The sequence below is a fragment of the Pyrus communis genome, chromosome 7 (assembly GCF_963583255.1).
Source record: "Pyrus communis chromosome 7, drPyrComm1.1, whole genome shotgun sequence".
In the NCBI taxonomy this organism is placed as follows: domain Eukaryota; kingdom Viridiplantae; phylum Streptophyta; class Magnoliopsida; order Rosales; family Rosaceae; genus Pyrus; species Pyrus communis.
Window position 1 is genome coordinate 2,159,604 of NC_084809.1, and position 15,182 is coordinate 2,174,785.

A 15,182-nucleotide genomic window follows, 5' to 3' on the forward strand; every position below is an offset into this window, starting at 1 on the left:
TCACCCCGCCACGCGGCATTCCCTCAGCCGTCGATTTCATGCGTGTGAAGACCGCTTCACAGAAACTGGAAAACAATTTCATTGCGTTATAAATATCGATAGTACATCGCGTCATCGCGTGTTTTTATTAGAATAATAATTAATTTTATTTTTGAAATTATTAACATTTTAACTCGGCTGTATAATGACACGTCCGTATAGCGGTGACACTGAAAAATCACTAAACAGGACTCGCCCACCAACTCTGCCCAGTTCCGAAGCCGCAAGCGAGAGAGAAAGAGGCGTCGAATCTTGATTAATTAATTAATTAGTTAAGTATTTAATTTTTAATTAATCGATCGATCAGAGAGTGGAGGAGCAGTAGCCGAAGCACAAGCTGCCCAATCCGATTGGAGAGCGAGGGAATTTAGTTTTGGGGAAATGGGGGCTTGTGCTTCGAGGCCGAAGGGCTGCAGTTTCGGATTCAAGAAGAAGAAGAAGAATGACGGCGGCGCCCGCCGCCGGAGGCGAGTCATTCCCCGGCGCGTTTCGTCGGCCTCCGATCGCTCTCACTCCGTTCCTACACTCCAAGGTTTTTAATTTACTCTTTTGATTCGTTGGGTTTTCTTTTTTCTTTTTATTTTATTTAATTGGACGAGTTCTGACCGGCAGGAAGTATGGATGCATCGTTTTTTGATGCGAATTCGGCGATCGAGTCGGAGCGAGATGACGAATTTTACAGTGTTCATGATGGTATTTTCATTTCTCAATTTTCAGTAATTTTTTTTTCCGATTTTTTTAAATAATTGGGTAGGAATTTGGCCTGGATTTTGTAGTTAAAGCGAGTTTGTGCAAGAGTAGTTGTAGGAAGTGAATGGTGGAGTTGAAAAGTGGGTTGCTTTGTATTGGTTTGCAGATGTGATGTCATTAAACGAGTCGGAAAGTGCATCCACATTGAGTGTGTCCTCACCGAGAGGTCTTTCTCGGCTGGCACTGAAACCGCCGCCGTTGCATTCCACCTCCGCTGTGTCTGCGGAGGTGACCGTGGATGAAAGTGGCGGAGGGGACAAGATGCAGGGACTGGATCATTGTGGGATTCTTCAAAATTCTTGCTTGCCTTGTCTTCCTTCCACTTCCAATAGCCCGTTGGGCGACAAAAGAATAACCCCGGCCGCGCCAAGTTTGAGGAGGAAAGTCCTTTCCTTTAAATGGAGGGAAGGGCATTCTGCTAGTGCTGCAGCTGCAGCTGATTCCACCCCCACATTACGTGAGTTTTGACCGTATACTTGCCGTTTTGTTAGTATTGTGATGTTAAATCGTGCTACTTAACAATGTGGACTGGCAGCTGATCATAATCTTCTATGTTTATGTTAGTTTCCCCCAGATCGCTTGCGAAAAGACCACCAGCCGGTTCTACAATTCCGTACTGTCCCGTTGAGAAGAGAATTCCAGATTGTTGGTCACCTCTCGAGCCAAACACATTCAAAGTCCGGGGTAAAAATTATCTTAGGTGAGAGCTTAGTACTTTTGATAGAATTGATCGATTTCTTTTTTCTTGGAACAATCTGTCTGATTTGTGTGTGTATCAACTCTTCATTTGCTTGACAGGGATAAAAAGAAAGAAATTGCTCCAAGTTGCGCTGCATTTTATCCTTTTGCCGCTGATATTTTCTTATCTCAGAAAAAGATTGATCACATTGCTCGTTTTGTGGAACTTCCAGTTGTGAGTACCACCGGAGACGTCCCTTCTATTCTTGTTGTAAATGTTCAGGTGCCTATTCTTCAAAAATTATCCTGAACTTTGTACCTCTTATTTTGTTTCGCTTTAGATAATAATAATGTTCCATGCTAAACCTGTTGGTATTTTCATAATCTGTTCGTCCTCTAGGTTTGGAAATCCTTTTTTTCTTATGCTAAACAGTCTTCGTAATTTTTCCCTAATTCTATGTGAATCTTCTATGCTACAGATACCACTTTATCCAGCCAATTTTTTTCAAGGCGATAGTGATGGAGAAGGAATGAACTTGGTTATGTACTATAAGATTTCTGAAACTTATTCCAAAGAGCTTCCCCCTCATTTCCGAGAAAGTATCACTGTAAGCTGCATGAAACTCTAGATGTGTCCGGTTCCTGATTATCGCATAGTAGACTCAAGACTCGCTCATCGTGTTGATTTAGTATGTATAGCTTATTAATTATTTTGTGTCCTTGGTTAATTCCGTGACAGAGACTAATCAATGACGAAGTGGAGAGAGTTAGAGGATTCCCTGTCGATACAATTGCACCCTTCAGGGAAAGATTGAAAATTTTGGGCCGAGTGGCAAATTTGGAGGATCTTCATTTAAGCACAGCCGAGAAGAAGCTAATGAATGCTTACAATGAAAAACCTGTTCTTTCACGTCCTCAACATGAATTTTACTTGGTAATATTTTTGGTTTCGATTCTCCACCTACATAATTATCGGAAAACACACCATATATCCCCATTTAACTTTTCTTTCCCGTCAATCATACTCATACAGGGAGAAAACTACTTCGAGATCGATTTGGATATGCACAGATTCAGCTACATCTCTAGAAAAGGTATTGAAGCGTTTCACGAAAGAATGAAGCTGTCAGTATTGGATTTTGGTCTCACAATTCAGGTAAACAATATATTTCGTTAATCTGAGCATGGCGTATTTACCTCATACTTAAGATCGACGCCTAATCTGTGCTATGCATTGTGATTTTCAAATAGGGGAACAAGCCAGAAGACTTGCCTGAACATTTGTTATGCAGCATACGGTTGAACAAAGTTGACTACAATAATAAATCATTACCAGGAGTTTTGAATCAAAAGTCTCTGTAATCCCAACACGATTCGAGTTCCTCAAATTAATAAATAACTGAAAAACAAGTTCTACGATAAAATCTGTATTCATACTTCCGTGTCCAGTATGCTTTCGGTTTCTGTTTGCAGCTTCTTGGCAGCAAGGGGTTTGGCTATAGATCGGAGCAAGAGCCAGAATCTTCTCCTCTCCTCCTCCTCCTGCTGCTGCATCTACGGGTCTCATTCCCTCCCCTCCATTTAAATCCACTGATTGTATCTGGAAGCTGCTGCTTTTATCTGCACGCTGATGATCGATAATTTCATCTTTCCAGATGTGCAAGGTAAGAAAGTAAGAAATAAAGATTTTCATTCATAATTACCGCCGCGAGGCACTTATAAAACGAGGTTCCAACTAGGCTGCAGGAGGCCTCATACATCGCCCGAAAACAGTAGAAAACGAACATTTATGAACACTTTGAGCAGGCTTAGAACGTAAAGATGAATCTGGTGGGGAATGTGAATCAGCATCCTTTCTTTCTCGAGACCCTTCGTCTGGATTTGGATGTTCTTCCCCGTCACTTTTGTTAATCGAAACTGTGACCTTCAGAGTCGGCTTTTTCTCGACAACTTGAATCTTATCCTCCCAAATGAGGCCGGAGGAGCCCTGCCGTCGAAATGACATCGACGATCTCCGCAACGCAGTCATTGATCGATACTCTCGGCCTCTTCCCTTCCTCGGTCAATGGTCTTGTTTGGTCTCTTCCTTTACTTGGAGGATGATATTAATAGGCTTTCCTTTTTCAACTAACAAAACAGTTTCTTGTTTTGAGTTTGTGGCCACTTACTCATAATTATAGCCACAATATATTCTAGATGCAATTACATTACTATGCATTGTACCCACATTCCAGTACCACACAATAATTTCTGAACGAGTAAATAAAAAGTTGTTCATTTTGCGACTATCATCTTTCTTTAGTTTTGGTAACTTGTGAGTCCATGTTATAATATGAGTGAACAACGAGTTTATATCTTAGATTATAATATTAACAATAATCCACCCATATTAAAACTACGTGATGTTAATCTAGTACTATATAATAATCTCTCGTTCAGCGTCTCGATGGAGTTTGATTCTGTAATTGCTCTATAGTTGATATCACATGGTGCAATTGATAATATCTTATTGGTGAATTGGTTCAAGCTTGTCGTGTGATGTTACTGTGTGACCGGAAATGTAATGCACGACATATCGATTGTGAGATGAATTTTGCTGATGATCAATTGGCCAATTTGAGTCTCGCTCATCCTTTGGGTCCGGTCTATTTTGAGTAAGCTCTATCTTCTTGTAAGTAGTTATTATTGTCTTACATTTTTTAGATCTCTTGACCTCGCGACGTTATTTTGTTATTTCTCTTTTGTGTAACCAAACCTCAACCTTAAATAATTTGATATTGATTATTGTGGGCTCATCCTTGGTGGTAAGTGAAAACAGATGCAGAAGTTATGGAAGGGTATAAACCATATAGGATTAATTGGATATGAAAATTAAAGCTTTCATTATGTAGTTAACGGAACATATTAAAGCTAAGACAAGAAATTAACTACATTAATGCATATGTGAGTTATTGCCAGTATAATGGTAGTATGTTCGCCCGTTGCATCCAAGTTCGAATCCTCTTTTTCTAAATTATAATAGTTTATAGGATATCCTCATATCAAAAATAGTCTAACTAATTAATAATCGAAAGAAGCATCCAAAAGTTGAGGAAAAGCTGCCTGCATCTCACTGTCTTGATCCAAGATAGTCTCCACAAACGAACACATGGAAGTCGAAGAAGTTTGGTGATCAGGCAAGCCATAGCTCCTTTGACCTACAAAATCACATCCCTCAATTGCGTCGGAGCTGCCTTGCACTCCAAGTGTAGGGTTTTCAGAAGATGACATCACCACCCCATGCAAATCTTGTTCTTGCTTCAAATGATCAGCTGATGTAAAAGGATCGTGCAGAAGATACTCCCTCCGATTAAACGAAGAAGAGGACAGCGTAATCTGAGCCTCGTGTGATTCCCGGCACGTGTAAGTTGGTTGCGAAATTAATTGATGATCTGTGGCACGAGGAGAGGATGATGAGGAGCAAGATGAGGTTACTTCATTTAAAATGTGTGGCTGCTCAATTTGCATTCTCTCTTGAAACCGATGAGCCAAAAAGCCAAGTGTGCTAGCAGAGGAATTGTACTCTGATCCTTGTCCATTAATATTAGGGTTCATGATCACATTGGTGTATGCGGTTCCTGTGATGCAGGAAGAGTTTAATTCGGGTGCGAATGCGCTTTTCGATTGGTTGAAGAAGGACGAGAACGGATGATTCACGGCGGTGCTTGGGAGGCCGCTGATGTTTCCGCAGTCGGAGAGGATCTGAGAGTAGGGTTTGTGGGTGACAGGGTCAATTCCCATCTTGGAACGCTTCTTTTTGAGCTTGGTGTTCCAGTAGTTTTTGACATCATTGTCTGTCCTTCCTTAGTAGTCGTTTTGCAATGAGAGACAACCTGCACTACATAAGCATGGAGAGAGAGAGAGAGAGAGATAGAGTCGTTGTACTTGCACTTCTAACAGAATTAACACAGGCTGTTAAACAGTTAGTTATATATACATGTATATATATAGGGTTAGGATCCGGGAACACGCTTTTGACACACGGCTTTTTAGGGTCATTTTGTAATGTCTTTTAACGATCCAAATTATCTATCTTTTAGGTCTTCCCTCAAAGATCATGTTTACCATAAATCACCCAAATCCAAAACCACATGACCGTTGGATTAAATTTAGTGACGTAGAACTGTATTCGTCAATTTTCTTCACTACAAATGAATGTCTTAATGGTTTTGGATTCATCTAATTTTTTGTTTTGATGCAAGTGATGGTGAGACGGGGTAATGTACCTATGATTTCGAGTGCACAGAGAATAATGATCATATATAATCACTTGAGCTACAAGTCCTTTATTCCTAAAAGAATTCGTTAAAACCAAAATATCACACCAACCAAGTGAGGGGAAAATTGTACTGCTTGACTCCTTACTTAAACTACAAATCACAATATGACGTCTAGCTACAAATCACAGTATGACGTCTACAATACTATTAACTCATTAAAAACACAGAATTTCTTTTACTTGTACATTAAAAATTTTAATTTGTTGTTTTTATTGGGAAATTCACTAATTTTCTAGATCCTTTATTTACTTCTTCTCATGTTAATCTGGGTTATTTTCTTGGTTTTTATATACTTAAAGATATAATCTTGGTTATTTATGTTATATTTTACCAGTTACGTTCACATGAAAGGAGAGAAGTAAAAGAAAAATTACTCCACCTGCTTCTTATGGCCTTGTGCAGGTCAATGATGTGCTCTTCCTCTTGAGGAGTGAAGTTGTCATGCTTGAGGTCAGGCCTCGGGTAATTAGTCCACCTAAGCCTGCAACTCTTCCCACATCTGTTGAGTCCTGCAGACAAACTCATCATGCAAACACGTAAGTTTTAAGCGTTGGAAGAACTAACGAAATAGTTATCAAACAGACGCTATATAAACAATTAACGAACATAACCATAAAAATCGAACCTGTCTTTTTAGGAACCAACGTCCAATTTCCGACTCCATGTTTCGATACATATGCAAGAATTTTTGCATCCTCCGCTGCAGTCCAGAGGCCTCGCTTCACGTTCGATTTATCGCAGCAAGGCGGCCCTCCCATTTAGAGAGAGAGAGAGAGAGAGAATAATTATGTAATGGTGATGCAAGTTCCAAGCTTTGCAAGTGCAATTTAAAAAGAGGAAAGAAATTAGCAAAGAGAAGAAGGCAAGGAATGCATGCTAATAGGCTCTCAATTAATCAGAATTGCATCAACATTTTCATCTCTTAGAAGAGAAATTTTTTAGTATGCTAAGAATATGGTCTGGTACATGAAGTGTCATATTACAATTGGTTGAATTCTTTATTTCAAGTTTCCAACCAATTATATTATTACACTTGGTATACCGAACAGTATTTCCAGCACATTGAAAAATCTCTTTTTGAAAATGGTTTAACATCACATCACAAACCAACCTATGCGCTCTCTCTCTCTCTCTCTCTCTCTCTCTCTCTCTCTCACCCAGCTGGTTCAAATTGTATGAATTATTTGGTTAAAGGCACAAGCAGAATAAATAACAATGAAACAACTAGAGGGAACAAGTTGAAAGTTAGCAATTCAGAATTAAACAGTTGGACATAAGCTTTTACAGCTCGTGATGCTTCAACGGATAAGGGATAACCGTTGAAGACTCCCAAAATGCCCTTAACGTAAAAGATGAACAGTACCATGAGTATTTCGTTAAGACTTCCAAATTAAAATTTTCATCTTTGTAATAGTAAACTGCGCAACAAATGAATAATGTTCTAAAGTTTCGATCTGGGCACAGCAGCTCCGAACATATATCTCACTATGGCAGAGCTCAATGTTATGTACACCTAAGCATTTAACCACGCTCTGTAAATATTGACCTCCCCTAGGACGAACACGCCTCGCAACTCTTCCTGCAATATCCAGGAAGGCCCTGTGTGCCTATCATATAAGTCGGGTTCTTTTGACATTCACCGGCTTTAGCCCACAGGGGGCAGTTATCATTCTCGTCTGAACAACCCTTGCCAGTTGCAGACTTTAATAGCGACTTCTCGAAAGATCTCACATGAATCCACTTGGTTGCAGACCATTTCTCGCCCTCAATGACAGGGCAACTCCCGTGCAAGCTGTTTGGATCGATGGTTGCATTGGGATGGAGACTGAAGAACATCAGGGCATCACCCTTGTACGGTTTCACTGTAAGGATACATAGACATAGTAAATAAGTGGCTACAACACAGATAGAACAGTATAACAGCACATATGATGCGTATAGATTTCAAAATATAATTCACCACCCCCTCCCGCACTGTACATGGGACATGAAATGGTTAAATTGTAAGTATCGACATACCCCCATACCCACTTGTGAATCAGTTAAAAGAGAATTAAGCAGAAAATTTTAAATACATTTAGTTTACATGACCATATCATAATGTGATTACCTGAATAGCTGTCTCTAGCACAATCAGAAGCGTCATCATCCTTAATTTGAGACAGTTTCCCCTGTCAACGCATAAGAAGAAGAATGAAATTCAAGAGGTAAGGAAGGAGAAAGGAAAGGAGGGCAAACTAATTCAGTCTTGCAAGTAACCAATTACCTCCGAATTAGGAAAGACTGTTTCCCCACCCTTTTCAACATTAGAGAGATACATCAATACGGTGGCAATACGGTGGCCACCCAATTGTTGGTTAGCCTTGTCATGAAAATAATCAAAATGCGGTTCGTACTTTTGACCGTGTTCATAGTGCAGTATCTGAATGGACTCCCCATTTTCTGATTAGAAAAGAAAAGGAAGTTCAATAAAGATGAAATATGGCACTTTCTTAATAGTCCAATAAACTGTAAATCAAAGGCGCACGAGAAATTTACCAACTGGAAGAAAGGTCCATGCAGCAATCCTGGCTTCAATGTTAGCAACTACTTCATCCTAAGGTGAAACATAGAACACCAAGTAAACCGTCTGAATTCAAAAGTCAGAGAGAGCGAGACACTATAGTAACGGAACATGGTTTGCATTTTCTAATAAATGCAAAAAAAACCCATCCCAGTGGCTACGTTTACCACATAAGCTTTTGCACATGATGGGATTATCATCTAACGTAGAAGCGTAATGGGTTTGAATCTCAGGGCATGGTAAGACAGGATTAATACTTGACAGCTAAACAAAAATAGAAACTTCTCTTCTTCCGAACACAAATATACGAAGGTTTGGATCAATGATCACATTCAGACTTTTTTGATATGAAAAGTCTACAGCTTAAGTTTATTTAAATAAGATGCAAGAAGATGATCGTGTTAACGCATACACTTGCTCTGAGTTCAATTGTCTATCAACGACCGAGCAAAAAAACATAACTATTAACCCAATGAATGTTAGACGTTTCAGTTCTAATTCCACAAATTGGACAACACCAAACGCAAGTTAACCATTCCGCTGAACAAGTAGGTTCAAAACTGCGTGGAGGAACTCGTACGAGTTGAAACTACTGTTTACAGTATAGATCAATACGTAACATGGTATGTAGACGAACATTCAAAGGTACATTGAATTATAAAGAGTGAAGGAAAATAGAAACACACCACATTAGACCGAAACCATTGCGGCATTAATGAAGTAATTCAAAATCATTCGACGAAGTAAAATGACTAATTCAAGAAAGCAGAGAGATTGACAAAAAAACAGAGGACTTCACAAACCTGAGCTTTCAGAAGGAACATTCCGGAGCTCGTCCGGACTTCACTCTCTATACTCTTACCAGACTCGTTATCGGCCACCATAGACTTTTCTAGCTTATCCTTCGCCTACTCCGCGAAATTCACACAAACCAAAATTCAAATTATAACCAAATTAATACTGATTAGAGACTCTAATTAGTGAATTCTAGATGGACTAAAAACACAAAATTCAATGAAAATATAGGAAACAAAATCATTTACTATTTCAATTAGATGATCACATTCCTCCTCAGAAAGAAAACCCTTATACAAAAACGCCCTGCAGATTGTCGATCACACGAAAAATTAAGGGAAAAAAAATAATAAAATTAATGAAACAATAATAAAAAGATAAATTCAGCAGAAATTATTAGAAATGCAATTGAGAGAAAAATAAAAAACCCACCTTGGACTCCATGAGAGCTGACTGACACGAGTCGGATCGAAGGTAGCAGACGAAGCTCCCCTTCTCAATCTGATCACCGATCCCTCCCTGAAAATTCACACAATTTCCAAACAAAAATTAATTCAACGAAACTACGAAAATGTACACCAAAAAATACGTAGAGAGAGAGAGGGATAGGAATACGTTTTCTTCTCGTCGAGCGATCCCGGGACGCGGGTTCTGGAATGGGCGAGGTGAGGGAAAATGCAGAGGAAACAGAGAGAAAGTGCGAGAGAATATCCACGATCCATGAGAAAATCTAGGGTTTTGGTAAAGTTCTGTAAGAAATGTTACAGAATCGGAGGGAGACGAAGATGGAAGACTTTGTCCCTTCGTTGGGGTTTTATGCTGAAAATGTACTAAATTGGTGGGTTGTTTGGCAAATTAAATAGTTTTCTTGCAAAAAGTTAATTAATTAATTCGATTTTTTAGCTTTTTCTTCAGTTGGGACAAATAAAATGGGCGCCCACTGCACCGTTTTGGTCCGGTTTTGTTTCTGTTGTCTGCAGTCAAAGCCCCCAATTGTTATTTTCTGGAAGGTTCCGTGAGTTTGAGGTAATGTAGGGTTGTACAAAGTCAAAAGGCTAGTCCAAAGAAAGAAAAACAAATAAAGGGTCTCTAGATAAATTTCGTAGAATTGTTTGATTGGATAGCTCTCACATATAGTAGATCAGTGCAATGTTGGATCAATCCCATGTTTTGCAGCAATGTTGCACCGTCTTACTTATTAGGGTCTGAAACTTATCATGACACCAAGGTATAGGTTGTCCGCTTTAATGCTGTCTGTTTTCGGGTTCGTAACTAGTTGATTCGGCAGGTTAGTTTATTCATGTTCTTTATTAGATTTGAATTTTCATGGCCATCGTCCTGCTGTTTAATCGACCAACACTCTTTATAAGTTATGAGTTAGGCGTAGTTAGGCACTACAACTAAGTCAACTTCTCATTCATCCCAAACTCTTAATTATACTTAAAAAAAAATGACCCACGCGGAACTCTCGATTCTGTTGGTCGTATGTAATATCCAAATATTATGCAGCCCTCATCTTGGGTCTCAACGGCAATTTTATAACAAATATCTGGGCTTGCATTGTGCAACACAATGTTAAATATTGGGCCTAGAAATATTGTGGGAATTCCAACTCCCAGGGACATATTTTGCTCCTACCCAACCTCTTTATTGTTGGCCAGTTTATATTGACTGTCGGCCACACTTTTAACTTACGTATGTTTCGAAGATTAAAAAAAAATATTCTTATCGTATATTTGTACAATTATTTTTATTATATTTTTCATAAAGATGAGATTTTATGTATTGGTGGACTCTATTTTTATTAGAGATATAATACAAATGATGGTACAAATATGTAGTAAGTGTAGCATTACTCTTTAAAGATTGATTAATTTCCTGAGACTATTTTGTCTGAACTTGATGAGTTTTTAAGCACATTCTAAAAGGAGATGTCAAATATAAAACATCAAATTTAAATTTATAGGCTTATATGGCAATTTGGTATCTGCAAAACTTCTTACTCCATCGATATATTAGAATGTTTCATTTTATATTATTTTCCTTATTTATTAAAGAAAGTGGAAAGTAATAATTTCAAAGAAACGAAAAAGGTTGTATTTATTGTGGACCCTATCTTAATCAAATTAAAAATGTGTAGGAGCACCAACTTCAATTTAAGTCAGCATTTGGCTCATCAGTTGGACTGTTGGAGTCACTTTTGCTATTAAAAATATTTGTTTTTGTCCAACTGACATTTTTTTACATCTCCTTAATTTGGAGATTCTCTAGGTTCTGGCTCTAGGTTTTTTATCAGTTAACCTTTAAATGTGTTCCTAACTAACGCGATATAAAAAAACTCTTTGGTTTTAATCAGCATTTGAATTTGTGATATCTTTTTGACAAACTATGATAAAGTTCACAAACAAATGCAATAGCGACATTTGTATTGTCTTGCACGAAACCTCTAAATCAAGGCGAAAATACCAATCAAAGGAAAAATATTATTTAATGGGGCAATTAGCCTTTGGCTAATCAAAATTAACTCCCAATTGAAAACCTCTAAATCTAGGTGAAAGTACCAAACCAAAGAAAAAAATACATTTAAACTGCTACAATATATTAATTAATTAATTGCCAGGCATGAGAAATTTTTTAGTGTGCCAAGACCACGATTCGATACACTTAATGTCATAATCTGACTGTGTTTTTGGCACGCAGAAAAATATGTCACCATGCATTACCATGCATACGTTGTTATCCAATATGCATGTGATTATCTGAGATTAACTTTATGAGAAGGAACAAAAACAGAACACACACGCTAATTTATATATAATTTCTGTTTTAATTAATCACGTTATGGCTAGCAGCCCATAATTTTCTCGGCTGCAGCCGCGCGCTTAGACTTTTCCTCGACGATGCCGTCATTCCCCGCCAAAGCCCGGTACTTGTCCTTCCGCGTGAAGGTGGTGCACTCATACGACAGGCTCGCCGCGATGTTCCTCTGTATGTAATTCGCCACGTCGTGGCTCGACTTTCCGGCTCCACAAGTCAGCTCGTACGGCAGCTTGTTTAAAAACGTGACTTCGTACGCCGGGCTAGGGTTCATGAAGAAGTAGAACGGGTCCATCCCCTTCCACCCTCGGGCCGTCGTCCCGTGGAACATGCTCATGCGGTTCGACATGGCTATGGGGATGAGCTCGTTGGTCAGCTCTGCAAACAGGGCCGAGAATCGGAGCAAAAATGGTTCTCGGCACGTTGTTCCCTCGGGGCATATGACGAGGTCGCCTTGTTCTAAGAGGTCTTTAATCTGGTTCGCGTCCTTGACCCGGTTCCGTGTGAGTCGGACGGTTTTAATTGGCGAGATGAGTTCGGAGAGGCGGGAGAGAGAGTAGGTCACGGCCGGGATGGGCCGGCCCAGAGCGAGTGAGAGAAAAATCGGGTCGAGGAGAGTGCGGTGTGAGCAAATGAAAAGGACTCCGGTGCGGCCCGTTGATTTCTTGGCGGGAGGCGGTGGGGTTCCTTTGATGTACACCCGTACGCCCAACGCCCAAAACGCGTAGTATACGACGGGCATAGGAAGCAGTGAGCCAGCTGCTATTCTCAAGCAAGCTAAAGGAAAACCGACCGGGATCCAAAGAATTATGAGCAAAGCCAAAAGCGGCGATGGCTTCTGAACCAGCCTTCCGTCGTGAAATACTATCGGTTTTGGCAACTTGTCGAGGCTCACTGCCTCGACTTCCGGCGTAGCAGGAACTACATAGCTTTCCTTGCATAACTTCATGAATGGGTAGTCCGTTTCACGATCGCCAAGCCCGACATCAGGAGCTGATGAAGGCTCAGTGCCGAACGCTTTGTTAAGTGCGTTGGCCTTGCCTCCGTCGACCAGAACCCCAGGACTGAGGACCCAACCTGTGGCTCTGCTTTTGTAGGTGGCGATCTCAGTCCCAAGAACCATGTCAGCGCCCAAAAACTCCTTCAAAAACGGCTCCACCATTATCCTCGGGTTTGCTGTCAGAACGCACCGTTTCCCACACGAAGAAAAGACTCTCCACGTCTCGGGGTGCAAGTCGGCAGAATAGAACTTGGGGAGGATCGCACGCGCCACAGATTCTATGTCGGAGACTCTCATGCCGGCGAAAGTGGCGAAAACCATGACACGAATGCCGGCTAACTCCGAGACAAAGTAGTACAGCAGACCAATGAGTGGAGACGCCAGTAGTAAAAACAGAAGCCTTAGTATGCCGCCAGCCTCGAAGGCGACGAGGGCAAAGTAAGGGAAGGAGCTCCGTCCTCTTAGCAAAGTGCCGTCCATGTCCGCCACGACGGTGTGTTTTTCACGACCGATTGAAGGGCAGCGGTAGATTGCCGGGAAGGTAGGAAGAGAACCTTCCTTCATACCGGTGGCCATGGAGGGGATCGAAAGCTTTGTAAATTATACCAACTTGGCTATGGCAAAATTGTTGGTACTAATATTTTTTATTCCTAGTGTTAATTTGTTATTAGCACCTGCCTAATAGGGTTTGTTTGTGGATATATATATATATAGAGAGAGAGAGAGAGAGATAGGGTGGTTGCTTGAATGTTTTGGCTGATGTGACAAATGACAGTGTCGCTGAGAGTTCCTCAGACAAAGGGAGAATGGTGACACCATCATTGGACTCATCACCCATTTGTCTTTGTGTTAGTTGCTTTGTGTATTAGGCTTAAATGCTTAATAATGAACGAGAGAAAGAAAGATGCTAATTATTGTATTAGGGCTTAATATTATGGGCCAAATTACGGGCTTCGAGACGTTACATTATCACGTTGCATTACTTAATACTAACATGTTTATATTATAACATGAATTAGGTATAATATTAATAAAAAAATATAAATGCAGTATCATCGTGTTATCATATATATGAACAGACTATATCACGTCGGAATTTGATTTACTACCAAAATGAATTGATTTTCTAGTCATGATATTGAGTTGCTAGCCATACATGACTTAAATGACGTAGACGTTGATCTTTATTACATTTTTTTATGTTTTTATTGCGTTGTGACGAAAGAACTTGAAAATTTAAAACGAGCAACTTCTTACGTCCCGCCGATGGGCTGTCGTGTCGTGGCTTCGTACATGTACCTATATTCACACGATCATGGAAAGTTGTTGCAAGATATTTGTTTTCCTCGGCCCACCGGTCGCCCAATAACCATAACCTAAATCATTGACTTTTCAAACCTGTCACTGATAATGTGGGGGTAGGAAGTGTTGGGAGTAGTTGGGAGTTACATGACTTGTAACACATTAGCTAGAGGTTGACCCTGTGGGGCCGAATATTAGACTCTTATTTCATACTGTTAGGTTTGAGTTTGATTTATAATGCTAGTGAATCATACACGACGGTAATTAGAAGAGATTAAAATGTCTTTGTAAGTTTTTTCGGCTCCTTTAAAGATAGACTATCATAACTTCTCCACTAACTGATCCTTTAAAAATAGAATTGTGTAATGGTTCTTTAGAACGTGTTTAATATAAAATGGATAGTATGAAAATTATATCCAAAATTTATGGTGTAAGACTATTGTCCCTGTTGTGTCTCGAAATATTGCCTTAATGAATAAAGTCTTTATCTTCAACTTACTACTTTCATATTCAAACTCTTTCTTTTCTTTTTCTTTTTTTTAAATTTAAATTAGAATAATAAGATCGCTTTATTCTAATAGAAAGTTATATTTTTAGGTTTCACTAATATTTAAATACTTCATCTTATTATATTTTTTTAACATAAAAGGTATCCCGCTGCACATTGAAGCCAGATTAAATCCTCCTCCCCATACAGTCTAACTCACATGAGGCGACAATGTGTTTCAGCCCCCGAAATGAAACAGTACGCCAAAATAAAGTCGGTAATCCCAAAAAATGCACTAATAAGAGTTCAAACTCAAATTAAAGATTCCAAATCTTTGATCGTTTTTCACTAGACCAACTCTTTAAGATTATCCTATCAAATATTGTTGGTGGGAAAGAAGACTGAAAATAATGATTTGTTGTGTTAAGTTGG

General features: G+C 39.5%; 4 protein-coding genes across 4 annotated transcripts; 1 reads left to right on the forward strand and 3 right to left on the reverse strand.

The window, feature by feature from the left end:
- Positions 1 to 162: 162 nt before the first annotated feature.
- LOC137739100 (protein ENHANCED DISEASE RESISTANCE 2-like) lies at positions 163 to 2,903 on the forward strand. Its single transcript, XM_068478590.1, has 9 exons — positions 163 to 571; positions 652 to 732; positions 896 to 1,246; positions 1,354 to 1,489; positions 1,588 to 1,750; positions 1,947 to 2,075; positions 2,207 to 2,401; positions 2,501 to 2,623; positions 2,719 to 2,903. The coding sequence occupies exons 1-9, from the start codon at positions 421 to 423 to the stop codon at positions 2,827 to 2,829; spliced, it is 1,440 nt and encodes a 479-aa protein (XP_068334691.1). The 5' UTR covers positions 163 to 420; the 3' UTR covers positions 2,830 to 2,903.
- Positions 2,904 to 3,501: 598 nt separating this feature from the next.
- Positions 3,502 to 6,896, reverse strand: LOC137739103 (transcription factor MYB35-like). Its single transcript, XM_068478592.1, has 2 exons — positions 6,398 to 6,896; positions 3,502 to 5,247 (listed from the first exon to the last, which is right to left on the reverse strand). The coding sequence occupies exons 1-2, from the start codon at positions 6,542 to 6,544 to the stop codon at positions 4,528 to 4,530; spliced, it is 867 nt and encodes a 288-aa protein (XP_068334693.1). The 5' UTR covers positions 6,545 to 6,896; the 3' UTR covers positions 3,502 to 4,527.
- Positions 6,897 to 7,024: 128 nt separating this feature from the next.
- LOC137739102 (probable prolyl 4-hydroxylase 7) lies at positions 7,025 to 9,968 on the reverse strand. Its single transcript, XM_068478591.1, has 8 exons — positions 9,760 to 9,968; positions 9,577 to 9,663; positions 9,393 to 9,450; positions 9,153 to 9,257; positions 8,325 to 8,382; positions 8,053 to 8,228; positions 7,897 to 7,957; positions 7,025 to 7,648 (listed from the first exon to the last, which is right to left on the reverse strand). Exons 1-8 carry the CDS (start codon positions 9,864 to 9,866, stop codon positions 7,338 to 7,340), a joined length of 963 nt encoding a protein of 320 aa, XP_068334692.1. The 5' UTR covers positions 9,867 to 9,968; the 3' UTR covers positions 7,025 to 7,337.
- Positions 9,969 to 11,777: 1,809 nt separating this feature from the next.
- Positions 11,778 to 13,617, reverse strand: LOC137739099 (glycerol-3-phosphate acyltransferase RAM2-like). Its single transcript, XM_068478589.1, has one exon. It carries the CDS (start codon positions 13,535 to 13,537, stop codon positions 11,990 to 11,992), a length of 1,548 nt encoding a protein of 515 aa, XP_068334690.1. The 5' UTR covers positions 13,538 to 13,617; the 3' UTR covers positions 11,778 to 11,989.
- Positions 13,618 to 15,182: the final 1,565 nt, after the last annotated feature.

Bases quoted from the DNA above. Each gene is read 5' to 3' on its own strand.
- LOC137739100 (XM_068478590.1), top strand. From the start codon at position 421: ATGGGGGCTTGTGCTTCGAGGCCGAAGGGCTGCAGTTTCGGATTCAAG. The intron at 572-651 runs GTTTTTAATTTA...TCTGACCGGCAG, and splicing joins CTCCGTTCCTACACTCCAAG to GAAGTATGGATGCATCGTTT. The intron at 1,490-1,587 runs GTGAGAGCTTAG...TTTGCTTGACAG, and splicing joins CGGGGTAAAAATTATCTTAG to GGATAAAAAGAAAGAAATTG.
- LOC137739103 (XM_068478592.1), bottom strand. From the start codon at position 6,544: ATGGGAGGGCCGCCTTGCTGCGATAAATCGAACGTGAAGCGAGGCCTC. The intron at 5,248-6,397 runs GTTATGTTCGTT...AAGCGTTCCAAG, and splicing joins AGACAGGTTCGATTTTTATG to ATGGGAATTGACCCTGTCAC.
- LOC137739102 (XM_068478591.1), bottom strand. From the start codon at position 9,866: ATGGATCGTGGATATTCTCTCGCACTTTCTCTCTGTTTCCTCTGCATT. The intron at 8,229-8,324 runs GTAAATTTCTCG...TTTTCTAATCAG, and splicing joins ATGGACCTTTCTTCCAGTTG to AAAATGGGGAGTCCATTCAG. The intron at 7,649-7,896 runs GTAATCACATTA...GTATCCTTACAG, and splicing joins TGCTAGAGACAGCTATTCAG to TGAAACCGTACAAGGGTGAT.
- LOC137739099 (XM_068478589.1), bottom strand. From the start codon at position 13,537: ATGGCCACCGGTATGAAGGAAGGTTCTCTTCCTACCTTCCCGGCAATC.